Source organism: Oncorhynchus clarkii, chromosome 9 (assembly GCF_045791955.1).
Source record: "Oncorhynchus clarkii lewisi isolate Uvic-CL-2024 chromosome 9, UVic_Ocla_1.0, whole genome shotgun sequence".
Taxonomy (NCBI): Eukaryota; Metazoa; Chordata; class Actinopteri; order Salmoniformes; family Salmonidae; genus Oncorhynchus; species Oncorhynchus clarkii.
In genome coordinates this window covers 55,040,499-55,056,209 of record NC_092155.1, presented here as the reverse complement: position 1 = coordinate 55,056,209, position 15,711 = coordinate 55,040,499, and the positions used below count along the sequence as shown (strand labels likewise).

Here is a 15,711-nt window from a genome sequence, read left to right as displayed (position 1 = left end):
ATTTTGATAGTGTAGCCATGATCTGACAAATTAACAAAAAGTTGAACTCACAGGTGGGGCCTAGAGCCCCACCTTCCTTGCCTTTCTCCCCTTGCTATTGGGCTCCCCTTCTCTACTGAGTGATTACATCACTATGCATGTTTGATGCTGTAGTGTGTTTGGCTTTGCTCTTCACGGCCTGCCTTTTCCCTATCCCACATGATTCAAGGATACAGCAATATATGATTCAAGGATACAACAATGCAAACACAGAGATTCAGAATGTGTCTAGTGGCATGTATGTATTGCTAGATTTTAATCACTGTGTGCTCTGGGTAGATTGACAAACAGCGAGTTAGAGGAATGTGTAGTATGGTAAGGTGTGTATGTTAGGGAGATTTATCTAAATGTTTGCTGGGTGTGGTGGTCTATTCAGTTTTTCATAGGTGTGTGTCTGTAGGGTAGATGTTTGTACGAGTATTTCTGTATCCTCAGTGTGTAGAGCCGCATTAAACTGCTGTTCTATTTGTGTGTCTTAAGGACCATGTATTCGCTGGGATATGTATAGCTTGATTGTTTAGTGTTATGATTTTATAAACAGTTTGTCTAGATATGTTTAGCATGTGGAATTACACTGATGTCACTGCTGTTTTTGTTTTATATGGATTGAGCAACTAGCACCTCAATGGCACAATGGCACAATTTTCTGACTGTTCACATTTATCTCGATTTGAAAGGAAATATGCTTAAGTGCACTGGATTTCTGTGACATCGGCACATCTTTATGTTAGATAATGGTAAGGCCTTGGTTGGACATGGACCTGCATGGGGATCCATACTTGAGGCCCAATTAGTGTGCTACCAGATAGTAAATGGGCAATGGGATCAGTCAACACTGAGCCCAAATAAGTGGGTTTAGAGAGGCCAGTGATGGTGTTGTTTATCAAGTCAGTGGGAATGGTAATTTTATTACTGTGATGGCTGAAATGATTGGCTCAACACTTTGATTCATTGAGGTGGAATTCTTTGAGAAATTGTCACGTTATCAAAATGTTATGTGGGATAGAATAAGGACTTGTCTATTTAGATCAGTGATAATGAAATGTAACTTTTTTTTGTTGTTCCAGGATGCCAGGAAAGCGTGTGCGGATGCTACCTTGTCTCAGGTAAGAGACCTTCCCACCTTACCCCACAAATAGATCCCATAGAGTGCAGTTCAACGAGGTTGAAGGGGAACCAATATAAAGCCTTCCTCATTATTCAGGATACAGGTGAAGGGCCATGTTAAACCTGTTGTCAAAGCCTAGTAAAGGTTAACTGGGATAGGTAAGCGAGATGCACTGGGGTTCAATGATTCCATGGCTCAAAGGCTGTCCTTAGATAGCAGCAGAGATAGCTCACTAGAATAGAGCCTGCTATTGCTAGGCTATTTGTCACCCAGCCAACAAACGCTAGAAGCAGCAGCACCCACTCTCATGTACTTCTATAAATGCAACATGGGGGCTGATGAAGGAAAGGCAATTGTTTCATAGAAGAGAACATAGTAAAGAGCATCCCCATTTCCCATGCAGATACACAGCCTGTTTTGTCATGGTCATTGATTGTCCCCCCCTTCCCTTCAGATCACAGCAAACATCGACCCAATTGGCCGAATTCAGATGCGCACTAGAAGGACACTGAGGGGGCATCTGGCTAAAATCTATGCCATGCACTGGGGCACTGACTCGAGGTAATCTTATTTAGCCACATTCTGTCTATGAACTAAATGATTCAACCCCTTTCCCTAAATCCAGGAAGTTGCCATAAAAATATGTACATTTTTTCCCCGATTTGTATCTTGTGTAGCTTCCCTGTATAGAGATTCCAAGATGACTCCCTCGCAATTTAAAACCTAAACAAAAACATTAACAACTATAACTTTTATGCTGTGTGTTTGTCGCTTGTGGTTTGTTGCATGTGTACTGTGTGTGTGGTTTGGTGGGGTATGCGTGTAGACAAAATGGAGTAGTCCATTGTTTAGTAAAGTGGCTGGCTGGCTGCTCTTCGCTGAGTGTCAGTCAGTGCTGGTAACTCCTGTGTTCCTGAGCTTAGGGGGCCTTCCCAGGAGCCCCCAGCCCAGCAGCTCTCATCTCAGCAACTAATAACACTCCACTCCATAGAGACACCACACATACGCAACACACTCACCCCAAACCAAATTGCGTTGTCATCTCTCTTTGTTGCTCCGATTCATTTTTATCAACCCACCCCCAATTAAAAGAAGAGATCATTCTTTACGGGTGAGCTCACAATGATGCAACAGAAAATTATTACAATTATTATTCCCCCACCTTCATCCGTAAAGTCATATTACTGTGTATTATTGTCTTTGTTTTGGGAGTTTGAAGACTCTAAATAGTCTACCTGTAGTGAAGTGCAGTCGACCAGAGATAAGGAAGAATGGAGAGATGTAAGTATTGACCCAGAGTCGGGTGCTATTTCGGCACAGGGACTCTGTGTCTCCCTCTGGTTTTTATCCAGACTATATCACATCCGGCCATGATTGGGAGTCCCATAGGTTGGTGCACAATTGGCCCAGCGTTGTCTGGGTTTAGCTGGGGTAGGCCGTCATTGTAAATAAGAATTTGTTCTTAACTGACTTGCCTAGTAAAATAAAGGTTAAAAAAAAAATACGTACATACAGTTGAAGTCGGAAGTTTACATACATACACTTAGGTTGGAATCATTAACTCGTTTTTCAACCACTTCACAAATTTCTTGTTCACAAACTATAGTTTTGGCAAGTCTGTTAGGACATCTACTTTGTGCATGACACAAGTAATTTTTCCCGAAAAATTGTTTACAGACAGATTATTTCACATAACTCACTGTATCACAATTTCAGTGGGTCAGAAGTTTACATACACTAAGTTGACTATGCCTTTTAAACAGCGTGGAGAATTCCAGGAAATTACATCATGGCTTTAGAAGCTTCTGATAGGCTAATTGACATCATTTGATTCAATTGGTGGTGTTCCTGTGGATGTATTTCAAGGCCTACCTTCAAACTCATTGCCTCTTTGCTTGACATCATGGGAAAATCAAAAGAAATCAGCCAAAATCTCAGAAAAACAATGGTAGACCACAAGTCTGGTTCATCCTTGGGAGCAATTTCCAAACACCTGAAGGTACCATGTTCATCTGTACAAACAATAGTATAAACACCATGGGACCACGCAGCCGTCATACCACTCAGGAAGGAGACGCGTTCTGTCTCCTAGAGATGAACATACTTTGGTGCGAAAAGTGCAAATCAATCCCAAAACAACAGCAAAGGACCTTGTGAAGATGCTGGAAGAAAGAGGTACAAAAGTATCTATATCCACAGTACAACTAGTCCTATATTGACATAATCTGATAGGCCGCTCAGCAAGGAAGAAGCCACTGCTCCAAAACCACCATGAAAATGCCAGACTACGGTTTGCAACTGCACATGGGGACAAAGATTGTACTTTTTGGAGAAATGTCCTCTGGTCTGATGAAACAAAAATAGAACTGTTTGGCCATAATTACCATTGTTGTGTTTGGAGGAAAAAGGGGGAGGCTTGCAAGCCGAAGAAAACCATCCCAACCGTAAAGCACGGGGGTGGCAGCATCTTGCTTTGCTGCAGGAGAGACTGGTGCACTTCACAAAATAGTTGGCATCACGAGGACGGAAAAACAAAAAAAAACATGGTATCATGCACAGGGTAGATGTCCTAAACGACTTGCCAAAACTAAAGTTTGTTAACAAGAAATTTGTGGAGCTGTTGAAAAACAAGTTTTAATGACTCCAATCTAAGTGTATGTAAAATTCCGACTTCAACTGTATGGTAATAATAATTATAGCAACCTTCCTGGTGGGTTTCCTTTAATTGACCCAGAGCATGGGTCTATTCATGAAGTGTCTCCGAGTAGGAGTACAAGTCCTCGTTACTTGGAATGCCTCTGTTCACATTGAGGTGCAGTCGTCTAATGGAAAAGCAGAGGTAATCCAAATGCCAATGTGTAATCAGTAAATGTAAGTGAATAGAGCAGCGCAAAGCTAGTAGAAGAGCGCTAGTTAATTCCACTCCTGCTTTATTGCAGGCGTGTTTGGAAAGTCAGATAATGCGCTGCAATCTCTGCTAAGCATCTTACTCACTCTGGAGAAACTGAGTGGACAGTGACACACCGACCGTGGTTCAAAGTAAACTTTTCACTAGAGCTTATTTTTTCAAAACTCACCCGACGCGAAAATAAATCTATACAGGCCTTGTTTAGTCATTATTTGAAAAATGTCCTATTTTTTTTCTCCAAACGTGCTACTTTGACCCTCTTTTAAGCAGGCAACAGTTTAGCGTGCAGGAGTTGGAAGGCTAGTGTACCTGAGGCAAACACCTATCAGTGTTTCATCAGCCTCAACTAACAGCAGATGGTTTCAAACCACAGAGACAGGAAGCATTGAATCACTGCCAGTGCTGAAGCTACTGCTTCTAACTCACTCTTACAGTTTTACACCCACCACACCCATAATATAGGCTTACCTACCTTGTCCTTCCTATTATGTGTGATAGGGATGTTGGACAGTAAAGAAGTGGGTGTGCGTGTTAGCGTGCGTGTGTTAGCATGTGTTTATGTTAGCATGTGTGATTTGCATACACTGAGTGGGTCCGAAGGGAGCCAATGTTCCCCAGCCAGCCATAAGGGCCTGGTTTCCGTGGCGACTCTTGTTTGATTTGTCCAGATAGTGGTGAGATGCTCCCCAGCCATAAAGACCCCTGGAAACCACACCACCCCTAAAATGCAAAACATGGTTTCACCCTATGTTCATAGGGAAGCAGTTATGTGTTTGCGTGCCTGTGTTCTGCTTGATGACTTTGTTATCATTAACAGTTCCAAACTTAACATGTTTTGTTTGGATTCGTGGTGTGTGCATGTCATTCATGTGCCCTAGTAATACTAGTGCTCTTAAGATTTCCTTTAAGATCACTGGTTTAATCATTGCTCTCCTTTTGCCCCGTAGGCTTTTAGTCAGTGCCTCCCAGGATGGTAAACTCATTATCTGGGACAGCTACACCACAAACAAGGTAAGGTTGACCTGTTCACATCTTTAAGAATCAAAAGGAAGCACTCACATTTGAATGCATTTTTGTTTCACATTTTTTTTTAAATTTGACCTAAAAACATGAGGGCAACTAAACAAAAAAATATTCTCTACCATTTGTTGTTTCATGACGTAGAATGTCCAGTATATGTGACATGTGATATAGGCTTCCCAGTACATGTGGTCCATGCTTGAATCAAACCAAGAGTTCCTGCCTGTCTCCCTCAGGTCCACGCCATCCCACTGCGCTCCTCCTGGGTGATGACGTGCGCCTACGCCCCCTCTGGGAACTACGTGGCCTGTGGAGGCCTAGACAACATCTGCTCCATCTACAACCTCAAGACCCGCGAGGGCAACGTGCGTGTCAGCCGTGAGCTGGCCGGACATACGGGTACGGTAGTCACCCCTAATAGCTACCACAGTGTGTACACACGGACAGCTCACCTGTAACACAGGATAGACTATGGTCAACGTTCAGTTTGCAGGAGAGATATTGTTTATGCACTAGATTTTTTTTAACCAGTACCTTGGAAGCATTGGATATGTTCAATGCCACTTATTTCAGTCTCATGACAGGAGCTGTGTCTGTCTAGTTGCTGTGAAAAGGAACATTAGTGTTATTGAGCTGGTTCTGTTGTACACATTCACTTCTTATAAACTATTTGTACCCTTCATGGTCAGGCCTATAATGTACAAACTGTAAGGTAGTTCAATTAGTGTTACCTTCTGTCTTGAGATCATTGTGACTGCTTCTCAATGCTGGCTGACTGACTGACTTACTGTCTGCTCTGCTGTGGCATCCAGGTTACCTGTCCTGCTGTCGCTTCGTGGATGACAGCCAGATTGTCACCAGCTCTGGAGACACCACCTGGTGAGTGAGGGAACTGTGCCTGCCTGGGCGACAGGCAAGGAAGAATGGGGATGGGTATCCATCCATCCACCATGTTCACTGAGTGGATATGCCAGTGGATATGCCAGTTCTGCACTGTTGTGTTGATAACATTTTGAGTGTACATGAAAAGGCAGATATCTGAATGCAAACCAGGAGTATGACAGAAGGCACTCACTCCAAACTCCCCTCAGATGTTTTCTCTTTTCTCCTCCCACTCTCCGTCCACCAGTGCTCTCTGGGACATTGAGACGGGCCAGCAGACGACCACATTCGCCGGCCACACCGGTGACGTCATGAGCCTGTCGCTGGCGCCCGACACCCGGCTGTTTGTGTCCGGGGCATGTGACGCCTCCGCAAAGCTCTGGGACATCAGAGAAGGAATGTGCCGACAGACCTTCACCGGACACGAGTCAGACATTAATGCCATCTGCGTAAGTCAATCACACGACCCGACCGCTGTTCAACCTACATTGCTACACCTCCATTCAAAACGGAGCTGCAAACTCTCACCTGTGATGCCAGTGTCTTTTGTCACCAGTGTTTCCGCTGCGGGCTGCCCACACCTGTGGTTGTCTTTTGCATTCAGACGTACAGACTTCAAAACAGACATTGTATACACACCAGCTTGTTAAATGGTGGTCTATATTTATGTCATGTGTATAAATGTGATTGTGGACATATCTATTGTCCATTGGCAACTTTAGTATGCGTGGTCACTTGGTCAATACCAAGTGCTTTACATTATGAAAGGTATCCTCATTACCAATGTATAGCACCCACCTTGGTGATGCTGTGGCAGCCATTATGTACTAGCTCATACAAACACACCGCATGTGGAGCGTTGAGGAATTTATCAGACCAAACCTCACTGTCTCTCCCCCTTCTTTCCCTCCCTCCAGTTCTTCCCCAACGGCAACGCCTTTGCCACGGGATCGGACGACGCCACCTGCAGGCTGTTTGACCTGCGCGCTGACCAGGAGCTGATGGTCTATTCCCACGACAACATCATCTGCGGCATCACCTCGGTGGCTTTCTCCAAGAGTGGCCGCCTGCTGCTCGCCGGCTACGATGACTTCAACTGCAACGTGTGGGACAGCCTCAAGGCTGACCGTGCAGGTGAATGCCGGGAAAGTGTGACGGGGTTAAAAAGCAACCTAACCAGAGGTCTAGAATCAGGTCCCCATACTCCCCAATCCCATCCTTAATGGTTAGGGGGGAAAACACTAAACTGACTCTAGATCTAGAGCCAACTTCATCCTACTTTGAGGCGGCCATGATGACAAAAGTCGGGGGTACAGTGGCAGAGCAGTGGTCAAGCTACATTCTGACGGTTGTACACACCTATATTTGACGTCATCAGTACCTCCAGGTAGTGGAGCAGGGTGGAATGTAGCTAGTGCAGCCAGTGCTGGTGAAAAGGGGTGGGGTGTTGGAATAGACTAGATCTACTAGGTGTGGTTCTACTGTAGCAGGGATATTTTGACTCGGTACTGCTACCCCCTGCATATAGCCTCAGTATAGTTATTTTATTTTTGTTACTTTAAAAAAATGATTATTTAGTAAATATTTTCTTAACTGCATTGTTGGTTAAGGGCTTGCTAGTAAGCATTCCACGGTAAGGTCTACCTACACCTGTTGTATTCGGTGCATGTGACAAAAAATGTGAGGAGTACCTGAGATATTGATTTGGAGCATCTCCGTATTACAGGAATGACTGGGTTCCTGTAGGTATCAGATAACAGCAGGGTTACTTTAGTTGAGCACATCGGAGGTACCGTCCGGGGCCACACGGGTCGGTGTTGTAGCCAGACTAGTTCCTCAAGTACAGCAGGGATACTGCAGACATACAGCAATTCTGGGTATAGAGCAGATTGAACTAGAGAATTCCAGATTCTCCACCTTTTTCCAGAATTGTGCACTTAGACTTCCCTTCGTGGAGTCAAAAGCATAAGACTGGTGTAAGCATTGGCTGGAGGGAATTTTCACCATTTGTTAAATCCATGACAGGGAGTGTGCAAGTGAAGGCTAGTTTGTACAGTAACAGGGTTTGTGGATGCAGCCCCTGCTGTTTCACCTGCTCCAGCAGCGGACGAGCTCCCACAGAGGCATGAATAGTTTAGTGCTTTTGACTGTGGTCTGGATCCAAGGAGAAAGCGATGGGCTGGATCTGACACGCACTAGTAACATTTGCTAATAACTGATTCTTCCACTTATACAATGCAATAGAACTCCTACACAGAATTATAGACTAGCCAGGTTGTTCATGGAATGCTCTTTTAAGGGTTAAACTAAGTGAGCAGAGGAGATGGTGTGGTGTTGGCTGAGTGTTGTGATATGATCTCGTGGTCTGACCCTGCTCTGTCCCTAGGTGTCCTGGCTGGACATGACAACCGTGTCAGCTGCTTGGGTGTGACCGATGATGGAATGGCCGTTGCAACAGGGTCCTGGGACAGCTTCCTCAAGATCTGGAACTAGATTCTGAAGGTAACTACACTTCACAGCCGCCATCCCACCACAAGTATGCCTGACATGCTATGGCACTCCTCATCTCTCCCCATAAAGAACATTTAACTCCAGTTTAATTCACTTCACCTTTTCTGAAGTTGTAGAATGTTTTGAGTTTTGAGTCAAAAGTGCTGTTTTGCTCCAAATGTCTCTATTGAAGCTTAAAGTGTAACATGTGTATATTACTATGATTCTACTCTGAATATCATTTTTCAACTGGAAAAGTTCCAAAATATCTGGAGGTGGACTATAACTTCTGTTCAAGTAAACATCTCAAGATGCCTTACAGTAACACATGAATTAAGACATGAATGCATGATTGACTTGAATAGGAATATAGTTGTACTTGCCTCTTGTCCTGGGTGAAGAAATGTATTTTTCCTAATTGTTTCATTATGCCCTATAGTTCCTCTACAGCTACATTGGTAACCAGCATGTGTTTACTCAACTGAACACTGCAGATGCGCTATATGAAACTATAATTATACTGAGTGGAAATAGCCTATGGTTTCAATTGAGTTGCTGTGTATTGTTTGTAATAACACCAAGTAAAGGTGCCATGTAGTTGCATCGTATCCGTGCCACTTCGTAAAGTGGGTTGTCCTATTTGGGTTGAGCTGCCATGAGAATGCATTCTGTATCAGTTGATGGATAAAATTGGTTTCATGAGGGGACCATGTACCAGTGCAGTGTAACTTGGATAAAGATTGATCTCATCATCCTTGCCTAATTGTATTTGAGTGGATGGAGTGTTGAGGTTGTGTAATAGACTATATATGCAAAATTATGTGTACAGCCTTCAAACAAGTAGATTTGGCTATTTCAGCCTCACCCCAGTTGCTGACTGACGGGTGTATAAAATCGAGCACACAGCCATGCAATTTCCATAGACAAACATTGGCAGTAGAATGGCCTTACTGAAGAGCTCAGCTCCTAGAGTGACTAAGAGAAACAATGGCTCAGCTACACAAGCTCACAGAACGTGACCACCGAGTGCTGAAGCGCGTAGCGTGTAAAAAATCTTCGGTCCTCGGTTGCAACACTCACTACTGAGTTTCAAACTGCCCCTGGAAGGGGCATCTCTGTGGGTGACGAAGAGCACTGAATTTCATTATTTGCTGATGTATAAAAGCACATGTCTAAACCAAAGACCTCTGCAGTAATGGACATCATATCTGAATATGGTAACCTGTCAGGGAACAAAATTAACGTGGATAAATCCATGTCTATACCTTTGAATATCCCCTCTACAATCAACTGAGATATGATATCTCCATTCCAGCTGTCTGAAACAGGCTTGGAGTACTTTGGCATATATGTTACTCCAAATCTTAAAGACCTGTTCACTTCAAATTATATGCCTTTGCTCACAAAGATTAAATAGGACCCGGTTAAGGCCTCCCGGGTGGCGCAGTGGTTAAGGGCACTGTACTGCAGCGCCAACTGTGCCATCAGAGACTCTGGGTTCGCGCCCAGGCTCTGACGTAACCGGCCGCGACCGGGAGGTCCGTGGGGCGACTCACAATTGGCCTAGCGTCGTCCGGGTTAGGGAGGGCTTGGCCGGTAGGGATGTCCTTGTCTCATCGCGCACCAGTGACTCCTGTGGCGGGCCGGGCGCAGTGCGCGCTAACCAAGGTTGCCAGGTGCTCGATGTTTCCTCCGACACATTGGTGCGGCTGGCTTCCGGGTTGGATGCGCTCTGTGTTAAGAAGCAGTGCAGCTTGGTTGGGTTGTGTATCGGAGGACGCATGACTTTCAACCTTCGTCTCTCCCGAGCCCGTACGGGAGTTGTAGCGATGAGACAAGATAGTAGCTACTAAAACAATTGGATACCACGAAACTGGGGAGAAAAGGGAGTAAAAAAATAAATAAAATAGGACCCGGTTAACTGATCTACCCTACCAAACTCTTTTTGGCAGGATTAATGTTGTCAGGATGAACATCCTTCCTCAGCTAAATTATCTATTCTAAAATATCCCTTGGCATCTATCTCAGTCCTTTTTTTTCAGAAAAGGAATGCCAATATATCTGGAACAATAAGAAACCTAGAACCTAATTTACCAAGTAAATTAAGCCTAAAGATTTAGGAGGGATCTCTTTGCCAAATCTGCAACTATATTACTGGTCTGTTCAGATCAAGCACATGATTAGTTTGTATCCCCCCCTCCCCCACAATAAGGAGTATTGAACTTCTGGGCTGAAAGACAAAGGGTATTGCTGACTTTACGCCTTTATTTACTCAGGACACTCTTAAATCGTTCCAACACTGAGTTTCATTTATCCAACAGATTTTAAGTACCTACAATTTAGACACTTCATAGAGGGTCAGAAGAAAGTCAAAGATTAAACCTCTCCGAACTTCAATAATTTGAAAATGTAGTTTTAATCTTCGACTTGTATTCTATTTTATTGAACAGAAGTGCCTCATCCTATGACGTGTTGAGACATGTTTGGGCGAAAGACATTGGACATGCATTCGGTGAGGAAGAATGGGCTTCTATCTGCGAAAGGGTCTACCCCAAATGCACCTCCATAAGCATACAAGAACTCCATTTCAAATGTTTTCATTGAATCTACTTTACACCTGTCCGCCTTCAAAGGATGTTTTCCAATGCATCGCATTTATGTTTCAAATGTAAACAGGATACTGGCACCTTCATGCACGTTTTTTGGTACTGTAGCAGAATCCAGTCTTACTGGAATGATATTCATTTACACATCCAGAACATCTTGGGTAGACAATTTGCTTTTTCGCTGAATTTATTGTAACTTTGTGTTTGACCCTGACTCTGAACATCTGTTCAATACACTTGTTTACTTAGCAAAAAAATGTATATTGTTATTATGGTCCACACCTGAAGTACCATTGTGAGAATGTGGCTTTCTCAAGCTTCTGCTATTCTACCCCTAGAGAAACTTACCTTTGAGTTACACCAGAAGTCTGTTACATTTTGGAAAATCTAGTCTCCACATTGTTGTCCTGTAGAAAACCTCCCATAAATGCCCCATGTTATCATTGTGAAGTAAAATGTTGTTCTCCACTTTATTACTGCTTTTGGTATAATGTTTTGCTGTATCCTTATTCCTTTTGATTGTACTTAGTCTATGTGGTATGCTTAGTTTGGTTGTTTATGTAACCCCTGTTAAAAGAAAATAACATTCTAATAAAAAGATAATTACAAACTGCCTCTGGAAGCAATGTCAGCACAAGAACTGTTCATCTGGAATGGGTTTCCATGGCCAAGCAGCCACACAAGCCTAAGATCACAATGAGCAATGCCAAGCATCGGCTGGAGTGGTGTCTAGCTGCCATTGGACTCAGGAGCAGTGGAAACGTACCATCTTGGCAGTCCGACGGATGAATCTGGGTTTGGCGGATGCCCGGTGAACGCTACCTTCCTGAATGGTTTGGTAGAAGAGGAATAATGGTCTTTTTTTTTTTTTTTTTCATGGTCTGGGTTAGGCCCCTTAGTTCCAGTGATGGGAAATCTTAACGCTACAACATACAATGACATTTTAGACGATTCTGTGCTTCCAACTTTGTGGCAACATTTTGGGGAAGGCCCTTTCCTTTTTCAGTATGGCAATACCCCCGTGCACAAAGCAAGGTCCATACAGAACGTTGACTGCGAGCCAGGCCTGAACGCCCGACAACATTGCCCGACCTCACTAATGCTCTTGTGGCTGAATGAAAGCAAATCCCCGCAGCAATGTTCCAACATCTAGTGGAAAGCCTTCCCAGAAGAGTGGAAACTTATAGCAGCAAAGGGGGGGACCAACTCAATATTAATGCCCATGATTTTAGAATAAGGTGTTCGACAAGCAGGTGTCCAGATAGTTTTGGTAATTTAGTGTAGCACTGGATATCATATTCTCTAGTTTGAATATCTGCTGCCATCTGTGGGTGAACATGGGGAAATCACTAAAATCAAGTCTAGCTCAGTCTTAACTGCTTGTTGGTTTGCGGCCATCCAGTTTATAGCTCACCGTTGACCAATCAGTTTTGTTTGGTTCATTTTTAAGAGGTTAATTGTCTACAAGGACTCTACACTTTTAGGAAGTACTTTTGTTGCAAATAACAAGTTTGTTTCTCTTTGTCCTGTTTTCAGATGGCATCCGGACTCCAAAGTGGAGTGGAAGACCATTCCAACATAAAAAAATTCAATTTTCTTGCATATCCAATTTGATCAAAACACCACTATACTGACTCCCAACACCCCAAAAAACTACCAAGGGCAAAAATTCTCTCTCCTTCTCATTTAAAATACCACAGTTGTTTATCACTCAGCTAAAAAAGATGAGGAATTGCAGTGGTAGGAAATGGAATGGGGAAGAAATTGTGCATTCCTCCTGGGACCATTTTCTGATATTGTGTTGAATGAAAATACATTCACCACCATGCAAATATCATCCATCTTCATTACACAGGTTTGAGTGAAGGTCATTTACACAATGATGATCTATCTAACTCTTGATAGATTTTTGGCCAGCCATGTTTATTTAATTTTTTCGGTCATGTTACTTTCCTCTTTTTCCCCCCAGAACTAGATCAGTGGCCTCCTGTTGGTAAATTGAGGAGCAAAAGCTTTGTTTTATCTCTTGGTCATGATATATTTTAGAATCAAGTTTTGTAGATTTGAAATAAAAATTCATGATCATGTCATTTTAATCCAGCTTTATCACATCAGAAAAAAAGGCAAGAGAATTGAGCTTCAACAGGGTGTCCATGAGCCACCGACAGGGTCTGGCCATTCTGAATATTTAGTCCCAAGATTCTTTACTCAGTTTTTTGGGGGGTTTCTGTCTAGTCAAGATTTTTTTTTGCACACAATTTTACTTTGCATATGCAGAATAATGTTTAAAGGAAAGTTAACTAACCAAGCACATGCTATTTGTGATAATGAATGCTAATTTTTAAACAAATCAAATATTTTTTTTTATTTACCCATTCTCTTCACCTTTTGTTTGGTGACAATGTAGAATAATGAAATGAAAAATCCCATTGGTTCATTTTATTTCTTTCTGTTGACTGTGGTTGGGACCGGTGATGTGATTTGGTTGGGTAGGGAAGCCTCCACTTATACCCCGGTTTCTTTCCGGAGTTTCAAGAGGAACCCATTCTGTGCTTGGAAATGCAGTTACTACTCTGAACGAAATGTTGTATAAATCAATGTTTGAAAATAATGATATTGAAACTTTTTAAGTAAAAAAAAAAAAGAAAAGTTGTCTGCCATGGGTGGGTTAACTCTTAGGATCGCATGCTGTAGAATTGCTTAAAAAGAGGTGCATATGAACTAAGTCCTTTTGATGTTTTTCTTTTAAAGAAAATAACCTGTTAAATATATCATAATTACAATGGTATTTATATTGTTTTTGGCTAATCTGTGCATAAATAATTCAATTAAAATGTCAAAGCTATGCACTTGAGAGCAGCAAACACCATAACATAAACAGTTACCTGGTCTTATATCCATACTTGGGAAGGATTCCTTGATTTTAAAAGTAATCTAAACATTTAAAACACATATGCACGCACAGACACACAAATGGAACAAAGAAATGTTAATTTCTTGTGTAGCAAACAAATTCCAGTGACAAAAAAAATAAACATTTTGTAACAAACAGGTTTTTTTCTGTCCTTTAATAAGAAAAAAGAAGGAACTTGCAGCATCTGAATGGCAGAATGTTCTGTACCCCTATCCTTGTAAACAGAGACTCTTTCTTTAGCAGTAGTGGCATTTTTTCCATTCTGTTTTCTCTGCGACATTCTGTACAAAAATGTTCTGTAATTGTGCGTTAGGCGTGGAGTTGGCAATACAAAATAAAAAAAATTACAAATGAATTGCTTTCCTGTTTCTCTCCATGAAATAACTAGATCTCTACACCCCCACTGTTCCCTTCTCACCTTTTTGTATTTCATTTTAGACAGTGTACAACTGAAAGCTGGATGCAAGATAGAATCTATATTAAAATGCAGTTTGAGATGTTGCGAGTGTAATTATTTGAGAAAATATGCTAGTTGAAATGTTTAGCAATGTTAGTTATTGTAACTACAAATAAAGTGATTTCTTTTACACTTAAATAATTGTTGCTTTTTACGTTTACAATATTTGCATTAGTTATTTACTATAGCAAACACTTATGCTGAACGATGTCTCCAGTGAAATATTGTTTAATGTAGTAATGAATTGAATGTCACCCAATCACCCTAAAGTTGCTTCATCACATCTCAAAGCTCCTATTAACACCCTTTATAAATACATACAGTAGATGCATTTGTAATAATCACACTGGTAGTATTATACACTAAGACCCTTAAAGCCAGTGGATCATAAAAAGTGTTACCAAAATGTCACTTGTCTTAATTTTCCTATCAACAAGAGACTGCGTGACAACTCAGGAGAGTAATGGGGATGGCATGCATTTCATATATATATATATATATATATGACTAAATATTGGAGTTCCATAGCTTGTCTAGTTTGGAAAAACTGATTTCTACCTGAGCTTAGTTATCACTTATTATTTAATCAGCAAGGCTAATTGAGAACAAGTTCTCATTTACAACTGCGACCTGGCCAAGATAAAGAAAAGCACTGAGTTACACATGGAATGAACTAGAGGTCGACCGATTATGATTTTTCAATACCGACTATTGGAGGGCCAAAAAAGCCGATACCGATTAATCGGACAATTTAAAAAAAATGTATTTTATAATAATGACAATTACAACAATACTGAATGAACACTTATTTTAACTTAATATAATACATCAAAATCAATTTAGCCTCAAATAAATAATGAAACGTTCCATTTGGTTTAAATAATGCAAAAACAACGTGTTGGAGAAGAAAGTAATATGTGCCATGTAAAAAAAGCTAACGTTTAAGTTCCTTGCTCAGAACATGAGACTTATACCATTTGTATTTCATATACCTTTGACTAGTGAATGTTCTTATAGGCACTATAGTATTGCCAGTGTAACAGTATAGCTTCCGTCCCCCTCCTCGCCCCGACCTGGGCTCGAACCAGGAACACATCGACAACAGCCACACTCGAAGCATCGTTACCCATCGCTGCAAGGGGAATAACTACTCCAAATCCAAAAGAGAGTGATGTTTGAAACAGTATTAGCGCACACACAGCTAACCATTTCTCATTGGTTACACCAGCCATTAGGCTGATAGGCTTGAAGTCAAACAGCGCTGTTTTTGCGAAGAGCTGGTGGCAA

The 15,711-nt window shown here is 41.9% G+C and overlaps 1 protein-coding gene across 5 annotated transcripts in view; it reads left to right on the top strand.

The window, feature by feature from the left end:
* Positions 1-14,475, top strand: part of LOC139416594 (guanine nucleotide-binding protein G(I)/G(S)/G(T) subunit beta-1) — a 50,496-nt gene extending 36,021 nt beyond the window's left edge. For 2 of the 5 annotated variants that reach the window (XM_071165447.1, XM_071165448.1), the window contains exons 3-11: positions 1,107-1,145; positions 1,602-1,708; positions 5,003-5,066; positions 5,312-5,474; positions 5,888-5,954; positions 6,205-6,406; positions 6,875-7,091; positions 8,344-8,459; positions 12,590-14,466. In XM_071165447.1, coding sequence (XP_071021548.1) covers positions 1,107-1,145; positions 1,602-1,708; positions 5,003-5,066; positions 5,312-5,474; positions 5,888-5,954; positions 6,205-6,406; positions 6,875-7,091; positions 8,344-8,450 — 966 coding nt within the window. In that variant the 3' untranslated portion in view covers positions 8,451-8,459; positions 12,590-14,466. Of the gene's footprint in view, positions 1-1,106; positions 1,146-1,601; positions 1,709-5,002; positions 5,067-5,311; positions 5,475-5,887; positions 5,955-6,204; positions 6,407-6,874; positions 7,092-8,343; positions 8,460-10,897 lie in introns of all 5 variants that reach the window. The other 3 variants (XM_071165443.1, XM_071165445.1, XM_071165444.1) reach the window with 2 other exon arrangements.
* The last annotated feature ends 1,236 nt before the right edge of the window (positions 14,476-15,711 follow it).